Source organism: Aethina tumida, chromosome 8 (assembly GCF_024364675.1).
Source record: "Aethina tumida isolate Nest 87 chromosome 8, icAetTumi1.1, whole genome shotgun sequence".
Lineage (NCBI taxonomy): Eukaryota > Metazoa > Arthropoda > Insecta > Coleoptera > Nitidulidae > Aethina > Aethina tumida.
Genome location: NC_065442.1, coordinates 4284836 through 4294878, shown reverse-complemented (window position 1 = coordinate 4294878; position 10043 = coordinate 4284836). Strand labels below are relative to the sequence as shown.

General features: G+C 35.0%; 1 protein-coding gene and 1 long non-coding RNA gene across 2 annotated transcripts; both read right to left on the bottom strand.

Moving 5' to 3' along the window:
- Nucleotides 1–552: 552 nt before the first annotated feature.
- Nucleotides 553–5236, bottom strand: LOC126266393 (uncharacterized). Its single transcript, XM_049970297.1, has 4 exons — nucleotides 4456–5236; nucleotides 3519–4382; nucleotides 2335–3330; nucleotides 553–779 (listed from the first exon to the last, which is right to left on the bottom strand). Exons 1-4 carry the CDS (start codon nucleotides 5234–5236, stop codon nucleotides 553–555), a joined length of 2868 nt encoding a protein of 955 aa, XP_049826254.1.
- A 2590-nt stretch (nucleotides 5237–7826) lies between these two features.
- LOC126266378 (uncharacterized) lies at nucleotides 7827–8811 on the bottom strand. Its single transcript, XR_007548784.1, has 2 exons — nucleotides 8754–8811; nucleotides 7827–8374 (listed from the first exon to the last, which is right to left on the bottom strand). It is a non-coding gene; the product is annotated as an uncharacterized LOC126266378 (long non-coding RNA).
- Nucleotides 8812–10043: the final 1232 nt, after the last annotated feature.

The window sequence follows — 10043 nt, the reverse complement described above, 5'->3', positions numbered from 1 at the left end:
TCAACGAAAGAAAGGTAAGTTGTTATATTTCAACTTTTTTTTAGAATTTTTGTAGAGTCCAACCTTTAGTACAGACGAAGGTGCAAAAGTTGGTCCCAACTACCAGGACGCCTACGTGAAGTTAAATATAATGTTATTTAAGTTATTTTTGTGTAGAACCTAAGGAGAGGGGTAAGTAAGTCACATTATAAGTAAAATAAGGGTAAGTAACAATTACTTTTTTCTGTTAGATCAATATTTTCCTTTTGCACATTATTTTAAAATTTTGGGATTAAAGTCATAATTTTGAGAGAATTGAGAATAGTCAGTATAATCAATCAATCAATAAAACTTCTTCAAAGTCCGAATATTATTTTTTAACATTGCAACGATGGGACTGATAGATTATAAGTAAAGTATAATATTAATTTTATCGCGATTTCAAAACACTCTTTGTTGTCTAGGCTATAATATACATGTCACAGCATGGTCAGAATTATCGGCCATTTCGAATATTCTTTATACATAACTCACAAATAATCCTTACAAGGTAATTGAACCAACAGTACAGGATTATAAGCAATAGTCAAACAATTCAGAGTCGCATGAAACGCGGTGAACCCGACGGTTATACTCAGCTTCCCTAACGGAACTTAACTGTCCGCCCTCGAAGGTCTCCTCTACCGTCACCCTCTGTTCGAGTACCATCCCCTGCTTAGCACTTCCACTGATTCCGTCCAAGTATTGTATGTATGCAACCAACAGTACTACTTGCGTTTCACATGAAACCTCCGACATACCTATTATTTTATTTATTGATTGTTTTGTTTTTCAAGAGCAAAAATAAAGGTGATAATGAGTACGGCGATTAAATTATTGTTTTTTGTTCTAGACAGCAATGGAAATAAATTTAAGTTTAATCTTGTTTTTTAGTAAATTAAGATCACAATTTTTTTTAACATTGCAGTCTGTGACAATGGACATTTAAAAGTCAATATACTGCATAATTATTTTAAATTGTATTTTAAGAGGGGAATACCATTCACATTCGGTGGAAGATTAGATTACCTGTACACGGAAAATGTATAGAACATTCCAGAATAACAATCGGAAGCGACGAGATCTGTTTGTCTGAACCAGGGAAAGATTAATATGTAGTTGTAAAAGGGGCACAAAGAGGTGCTCGGAATTAAGAAGAAATATCCAGATCCAGAATGGAGGGATACTGGGAGTACTAGAAAAGGGCACGAGGAGGTACTCGAGGTTAATGGTATTCAGAGGAGGGAGATATCGGAAATAAAAGTTATAGAGGAAAAGGGGATGAGGAGGTGCTCGTAGTTTCTGAAAAATTGTGTGTGTTTCCTTCAATGTGATTGTAGAATCCACATTGAAGGAAATGGGAAATATCCATTCATCCAGACACAAGAGTGTTGTTGTCGAAATAGCTGATACATCAGTTCCGAGGTGTTAATGGTTAATGTTGATGTGCAAATTCCGTAAACCAGGTGAAAGATCGCTCTGAAGAAGAATTCCTAATGCTTTGATTTTATTAACTATATTTGTAAACGTAATATTTGTGGAAAGTTGGGGGCTAACTTTCAGATGAAGGAGTGAAATGCCACATATAGACAGTAAGGCTTTCCTGAATGTCCATTATTGTTTATAGTAACATTATATTTGACACTGATTCTGATTGTACTACATGCTGAACAAGGGAATCATCGGGGTCATGTGTTAGTAAACATTAACATTGTTTAATTAATTAAAATATAAATATAGAATAGTTGACTAGTTGGGGGATAAGAAAATAGTGAAATAGAAGGTGGAGTACAATCAAGTAGGGGATCGTGTCATCCCCATCCTTAAAGATGGCCCTTAGCGTAAGTTTGAATAAGTATATTGTTTGTTTCCTATTGTTAGTATTTGTAAAAGTATTTGGTGTATATATGGATTTTGTGATTATCTGATATACTCCCCAACACCTAATAAGTCGCAGGTGTGACATTTTTCTAAAGGTACTGTTTCAGCATTAAATTTAAAATCTTTAAAGGTTTGGTTTAAATGTTAGAGTAACAATTCACAATCAAGGTAGTACAGACTTCATCCTGTCAAAAAAATTTGTAATCTGGCAGTGTTTTGTTCCTACCTTTTTTATATTCTTTGCAAAAAATTATCCTGAACAGAACCGTCACCCTGGTAATAATTCGGTGTGAATTAAAAATAATTAAATAAAACACTATAAGCATTTAAAAGTAAGTAATTTTAATCATGTAAATGATAATTATTAACAAAAAAAAAATCAGTTCTATTTTCATTGTAGTGCTTTGTGATAAACGATGTTTTTTGTTTGATTACCTGGTGCATAGACAAACAAATCTGATGGTTTTCCAATACGGGAACAGGCAACATACAATTGACCATGTGAGAAACATGGGTTTTCCAAATTAATACCACAAACACTTAATGATTGCCCCTGGGACTTGTTTATGGTCATAGCAAAAGCAAGCCGCACTGGAAACTGTAGTCGTTTAAACTCAAATGGCACAACAGTCGGAATCATTGGGATGCTCGGTATGAGAACATCTTCTCCTTTATACTTTCCTTTCAATATGGTTGCTTCTATCACGTTGTTTAGTAGTTTTTTTATCGCTAACCGTGTGCCGTTGCAAAGGCACGGTTGGTTGATATTTCGCAACATTATAATTACCGATCCAACCTTTAATTGAAGATTGTGAGGTGGCAATCCTGGCAAATCCAGCGAGTTTAAAAATTCCGGTGGATAGTTAACTACATCGTCTTGGTTAGTTGCCGAATCAACTGATTTATATATCCTCGATTCGCCTGTAATTAGTTCTTGAATTTTGAAATTTAATTCATTTACATCAATGTTTTTGGCTGCCAATATAGCTCGTTCGCTTAACCAATCATGGTTTCTGTAATTTTGAGCAACATCTGAAAATACCTTCTGAATGAGTTCTTCTTTTGATTGAGTTAAATGATAAAAACTTTGAGGAAAGTTAATGCATCCAGTCAACATGTCAATAGGAAAATTGCCATTACCAATGTCAATGAGTTGTTTAGAGAATATGTTTCCAGATTGGTCATTTTGCAACTCAACACGCATATTCTTGCTTAAATGAAGTACTTTGACATATTTCCACAAATTGGATGACTTTAGACATGCGTTGAGTTCATCAGCTGGCGTTGATCGTGGAATCACTGGCAATGTTTGACGAAAATCTCCTGCTAATAAAATCATTGCACCACCAAATCGGTTCTGATTGCTCCGTAGATCTTTTAAGGTTCTGTCTAAAGCCTCCAAAGATTTTTTACCTTTGCCATTGCAGAGTTCTTCGAAATGTTGCAGGTTGGAGTTTCATTGCTTTGCATATTTAATGGCAATTTTAGTGCTGAATGGGCTGTTCGACCACATTCAAGCAAAGTTGCTGCGATTCCCGACGAAGCGAGTGCAAGTGCAATTTTATTTTGTGAGGGAATTGTTGCTAATATTATTGAAATCAAAAAAGTTTTTCCTGTACCACCAGGTGCATCTAAGAAGTAAATCCCCCCAGTTTCATCATTTGTTACTTTCATAAGAGTATCAAATGCATACCTCTGTTGTTCATTCAACAGTGGAAGATTTGTTTGAATTAATTCTTTCAAAGTGTTGAGATCATACAGTTTTTCTCGGTGCAACTCTTGGTTAAAAGCATCATGCATTGGACGATTGGGCGCGGCCAAGCACATGTCTTCAATTGAAATCAATGCTTCGTTGTAAATTTCTTCACTGATTTGCATATTTGGATTTCCCATTCTAATCCGTATTTGATACAAAATATCATCACACATATAATCTTTGTACTTGATCCACAAATCAATTGTGTTTGATGGGAAGCATGTAGATATGATTATAGAAAACAATGTTCGTATTTGATGAGCGTGTGAAGATATTACAGCATCACTGAAAGTTTGATCCCAATGAGCGTCATTTTCTAGCAATTGTAAACGTTGACAGGCTTCTCTGTAGGATCCACACAATTCACCATCAACAGTTCGTAAATGTTGGAATAATGTTGGGCCACGTACATTGACTAATAGCAGTCGTAAATAAAAACATTCACCATTGCTTGGATGTACTGAATAAATTCGACCAATCGCATCGGTGGAATATACATCTGGGTATCCTGGTACTGGTTTTCCTTGTTTCCGTCGTATAAATCTCCTTGAGGATTGATTCCAAGTATAATATTTTGGCATTTCAGAATATAGCAATGTTTGTGCGAAATTATCGTTTTGACATGTCTCAAAAAAATTTGTTAATGTAGTAGATGGTGGCTGAGCAGCTCTTTGACCTGCGTTCTCTGCTGTAAAATACACTCTTTGTCCATTTTCTAAATGCACAGCTAAGTGAATAACAGAAGGGTGTCTGTCTCTCATGAATTGGAAAAGAAAATATTCGCCAAATTGCTTCATTACTACTAACATAGCGGCCCATTTGGTATTGAGTAACTTCATCATTGGAATTCTCTGCACCAATTCCAATCACAGCCATATCACTCCCTTTGGTTACATATTTGCAAATGTATTTAATAGATTTCACTGAATGGCAAGATTCAACATTGATGTGTGCTTTGAAGGTCTTTGATAAAATGGGTGAATATGGAACAATCCAGCGATTATCTATCTCAATATCTTGTTGATTTATTTTTACAATTGTTAATCTTCCATTGTCTGCTGTCGATCGGCGACGATACAGTGGATAACCGTCATTACCAGTAATTGTTTCCGATATTAATGTCCGTGGATATCGTTTCAAACATTTACCATCCATCATACACGGTGAATTTTGATTAAGAGTTCCACAGGGACCATGTATCATGTTTTTGATAACTACCTCATGCAATCCAGGATCTACTTGTACATTAGGGATTTCAGCTGATATCACTGCATCAACTTCATTTGGCCTTATCTTTTCAACCAACCAAATCAAAATGAGTGCATGTGGCAATCCTCGTTTCTGCCACTCCACAGAATACATCCAGCAGCGTGTCTCACCAAACACATGATGTTTTACGATGAAATCCATCAAAGATTTCAACTTTTGTCTAAAGACTCTGGCTGTAATATCATGACGATCAATGGGTGATTGCCCAGGGAATAACTCCTGCTTGATTTCTATCCAGTGTGGATTGCATGTAAATGTGATGAACAAATCTGCTGTATAATAACGCATAATGACGAACATACGACATGGCATCTTGAGCATATTCGTGCATATGTCTAGGGCTTCCGATGTATGTTGCTGGAAGAATTGTCATCCGTCCCACATTCTGTGCATTGCCATCTGTATTAATCGCATCTCGAAGGTGAATATACTCTTCAGATCGGAGTTTAGTTTGATTCAACCTGATAAATGTTAATCTCTTCGTTTCAATTTTAACATACATGTCAACAACATATTGGTGATATAATTTCCGACATTTCAATATGTGATTGTCTTCATTTTCCCGAATCATTAGGCGGTATGAATAATATTTCATTGAACTTACTTTTTTGTTGATTTCAGAACCTGTAAATATATTTTGTTTTAATAACATCTATAATATATAAAATTAAAATACATAATATATTGACTGAGATATTATCGCCATAGCTAAACTAATATTTTAATTACCTGTAATGGGGTTGATCATTTTTATTGAGAAATCATAGCCATCTTCACCTTGCCAAAATATAATGGGATATTGCAGTGCATCATATGAGCGGTGTGTTTCCTTTATGCGTTGTAATTGATCATTCCGACGATGTAAAACAATATCACGGGATTCAAAGTGTTCTCCAACTACAACGATAGTAACTTCATCGATAGTTGGTGCATTAAAACGTCTTGAATGTTGACCCGTAGGTGTTTTATCAGCTCTGATTACAATTTTGTGATTATCAGATGGCATCAGATCAAGTGCACTTTTAAACAATATAATCAATTGATTGTGTTCATGAAAAAAAGTTTGTAATTGTTCTACAATAGGCCTCTTTACTAAATTGTTATATGCACAACGCTGATCTATTTCTTGTTGTGAATTGCCCATAAAATAAATTTGCAGGAATTCATAGTTGCTAGCTGGCACTGGTAACAATGAACCTGCTCTGTGATATATTTGGCCTTGTATCTGTAAATTAAAAAATATATATATTATATTTGTACCAAAAACACTATAAAATAAAATAAATAAGCAATGTGTAGAATAAATTTATGTATTGTCAGTGATCAAACTTAAATAATATTTGTTATTATAAATTATATATCAGAAGATATTGTTCGCTAAAATAATTATGATTAACTGCTTTAATACATACCTTGAAAGTTGGCATAAAATTTTCCCAACCACATTTGTTGCCCCAAATGAAGTCATTTGAAAGCAATTGTTATATTGTTGAATATTTTTCAAAAAGTGTATGGAATCTGTTCCTATTCCTGAAACCAATGAGTACAATAACTCTGGTGGTGGATTCAATGGTATTAATTTTACTTTACCATTTGCGCAACACAATCCATTGGCTTCGTTTTTGTATTTTAATGCTTTACAATGTGAGCAAACCGAGTTCATAGAACCAATAACAACACATTGGTAGTTACTGTAGTCAATTGACACATTGTAACTGAAAGCAGCTCGATTCAAATTTGCGCGATTATTAGTTGAAAGTCGTGCTCGCGCTTCACGTGTTTGTGATATCCTAATTCTTTCATGTTCATTTCGGTCGTCACGTTCTTATGCAGTACGATTAGATCGGTAATTAGCTTGGTTTGTAGCATTTCGTGTTCTTCTACTTAAATTGCCTCGTCTTATAGGAGGCATTATTAAAATATTGTGTCACATGCAATAACTTTTTTTTCATAGGTAGATAACAAAAAACTGCAAACAAAACAAAAGCACACTCAGTTGAGTATAACAGAAAATCCAAGAAAAACAACAGCGGCAAAGGCGGCAAATCGACATTGACAGTTGTTTTTTTAATTTGTTTTTTTTTAATCTGATATGACTTAAAGTCAAATCCTTTAAAGCCATACCAATGTTTTATTTTTTTTTGTCGCCTGCCGAAAGTAAAACAAAAGAAATAATATCGCGAAACCGACCAAGTTATTATTATATTTTGTGACTATTCAATTTGGTCGGGTCCGCGATCACTTTTTTTAGTTTCGGAACGCGACATTAAATCCTCCAACGACGTATTCTGGGCTCCAACGCACACACGCACACTGTTTTGATAGATATGATTGAATTTGAACTTTGTTTAGCGGTAAGAAAGTGCAAATTTACTTTTTGACGTTAGGAACACACCTACATTTCTTAGATAACAGTGAGTGCTTGTAATTTAATATGAACTTTATATAATAGCAATAAAGCTCAAATTGATTCTACGTTTTAGTTAGAAAACTTTTGTATGTGAAAAAGAAAAGTGCTGTTTTTAGGGTTTTCCCGGCAATTATTCAATTTTTTCTCGCCGTAAGAACCATCCTTGGACTTCAACGAACATTTTAAAAAAAGAATTGGCCAAATTGGTCCAGGCGTTGTTGAGTTATGCGCTTACCAACACATTTTGCGATTCATTTTTATATTATAGATTACTTAGTAGAAAGGAATTCAAGCTTTTCAACAAAATATTTAAGTCAATTATAATTCTCTGATTAGAAATAGAAGTACTCATTTCAGAGTTAGGGAAGACTACAAAATTTAATCTACTAACATAATCTTCAACATTATTACGGCATTTTCCGACTGGTCTTTCGGTTATTTCCCTTGTATTACTCACAGTCTGAGAAAATCACCAACAGAGAAACTCATTCACCATTGTTACTGTTTTATTAATTTCTATATTACGTCTACATTATTTTATCTTTCATATGTTTACATTAGATCTATTTACATCTATTACATCCTTTCGTATCTCAGTGCGCATGAAGAGATTAAACGAGACATACGCGGAGTGTCAACATTTTCGAGTGTGTGACGTATTTTTGTAGCGATTTTATCGATCCTATTGCTATCGACTCTGTTCTAGGAAGGGTCATTGGTTGTGAGGAGTTACGAAAAAAGTATTGTTGTTTCGCACGTTAGTTGTTAATGTGTAATTTTTCTTCGGCTGTCATATCCCTCCGTATACAGTTCTCCTAAAAGCCTCTATGTTCGCTTTCCCTTATTGTCGCTACTCCAACTCTCTTACCATTTTTCGTAGGACATTTTCGTCTCTTTTCCTTCTATTATTTCGGTCGCCCTTCTGCTGATTCTCATTCTTCATCCCTCCTCTTCTCTTCCCTTCTTTGCCATGTTGACCACCTTGCGCATTTCCCCTGTACTGTTCCTCTTTGTCCATATTATTTTGATATTTACTACACCTTCTTAACCTTAGTGTCAGCTCCATTTCGGCTACGTCAATATCTCCTTAGTATTTCTTCTTTCTCATTTAGTTAAAATGCCTATTCCACCATTATCATCTTTAATCGATGCATCCATATTTTCATTCTCTTTGTTCCCATATTCTCCTCCTCTCTAACCCCTCACCATTTCATACCTGGATGTAATCGTTTTCCTACATTGATTTTTTTTCCTCAATATCCTCTTCTTCCTCCATCCCACATTCACAATTTCCGTCCGTCTCTTTTAGTCCAAATTTTCTTAAATATACCCAAGTCCCGTTATGATGCTGATTCCCATTCTTTCTTCCTCCTCTTCTCTTCCCTTCTTTGCCATTTTACCCACCTTGGGGATTTTCACCTTCTAAAATTATCGATTAATCTAGGGTTCTTAACCTTAAAGGTCAGCTCCTCCAGTTCTGCTACGTCTATATCTCCTTCGTATTTTTCTTTGCCATTTATTAAAATGTCTACTCCACCAGTGTTATCTTTAACCGATGTATCCATATATCTTTATATATATAAAACTAGGTGACCCGGCAAACGTTGTTTTGCCATATAAATAACTTTCAAGTAATTTCTAGTGTAGACAAAAAATAGCTTACTTATTGTAAATATGTATGTATGTTAGAATGTGTATATTGTATGTATGTAAGAATGTGGTATACGCGTGAAATAAGCATGGAGGGATGTGAACGATAAGGGAATATAAAAATAACTAAAGGCAAAATAACTAAAGGCAAGCCACAAATGGACATCGTTTGACCTTGAGATTTGTTGATAGTCATTGCAAATGCCAATCTAATCTGAAACTGAATACGTTTGAATTGAATTGGCACATCTGTAGGTATAATAGTAATCCGTGGTGTTAGTATATTTTCACCTCTAAACTTGCCATTTAAAATGCTGGCTTCGATCACGTTTTTCATTAATTTTTGAATCGCGTACCGTTGCACAGTCGGGGCGAGTTCAAATTACGAAGCAAGATAATTGGAGATCCAACCTTTAATTGTAAATTATGCGGTGGCATGCCTGGCAAATCCAGTGAGTTCAAAAATGTAATTGTGTGTCTGTGTATTTTAGATTTCTGACACTGGATACATGCTTTTGTCCATGTTTTAATATCTATCTTCATTTTGGGCCAGATATAACGATCTGTAATCTACTTTATTGTTGCTCGTATCCCTGGATGAGATAGTTTATGAAGTTTTTCAAAAACTTTCTTTCTAAAACTTTGTGGTACAAATGGCCTAATTTTATTTTCTTCTGAAATATCACAGTAAACTTCTATAGAGTTTGGATATACTATTTTTTTCAGTTTAAGTCTTTCAGTTTATTCCTTAGAGTGACCGATTCTGCAACTTTACCATATGTACTTTCGACCGAGGTAGTAAGAAAAATAGTATACACTACACGGGAAGAAAGTTTGAGAGCCCTGCCCTGCGCGCCATCTTGCCCGAGGCGTGGCGCGCGAATTGCTAAGTTGTTAAATTCGTTGGGCCATAGAAAACCTAAGAAGTACCAACCCAATGTTATAAACAAGAAACATTACTGGGCACTATCTCGGGATGAAGTGATGTTGCCATTTTGAAGACGGTGTTGCCATTTCTTACAGACTACAGATATCTTTTCGTCCATCTGTCACTTTCTA

Coding starts and splice junctions, on each gene's coding strand:
- LOC126266393 (XM_049970297.1), bottom strand. CDS start 5,236: ATGCCATGTCGTATGTTCGTCATTATGCGTTATTATACAGCAGATTTG. Junction 3,331..3,518: donor CTTCTTAGATGCACCTGGTG/GTACAGGAAAAA, acceptor AACATTTCGAAG/AACTCTGCAATGGCAAAGGT. Junction 780..2,334: donor TTTGTTTGTCTATGCACCAG/GTAATCAAACAA, acceptor ATAAAATAATAG/GTATGTCGGAGGTTTCATGT.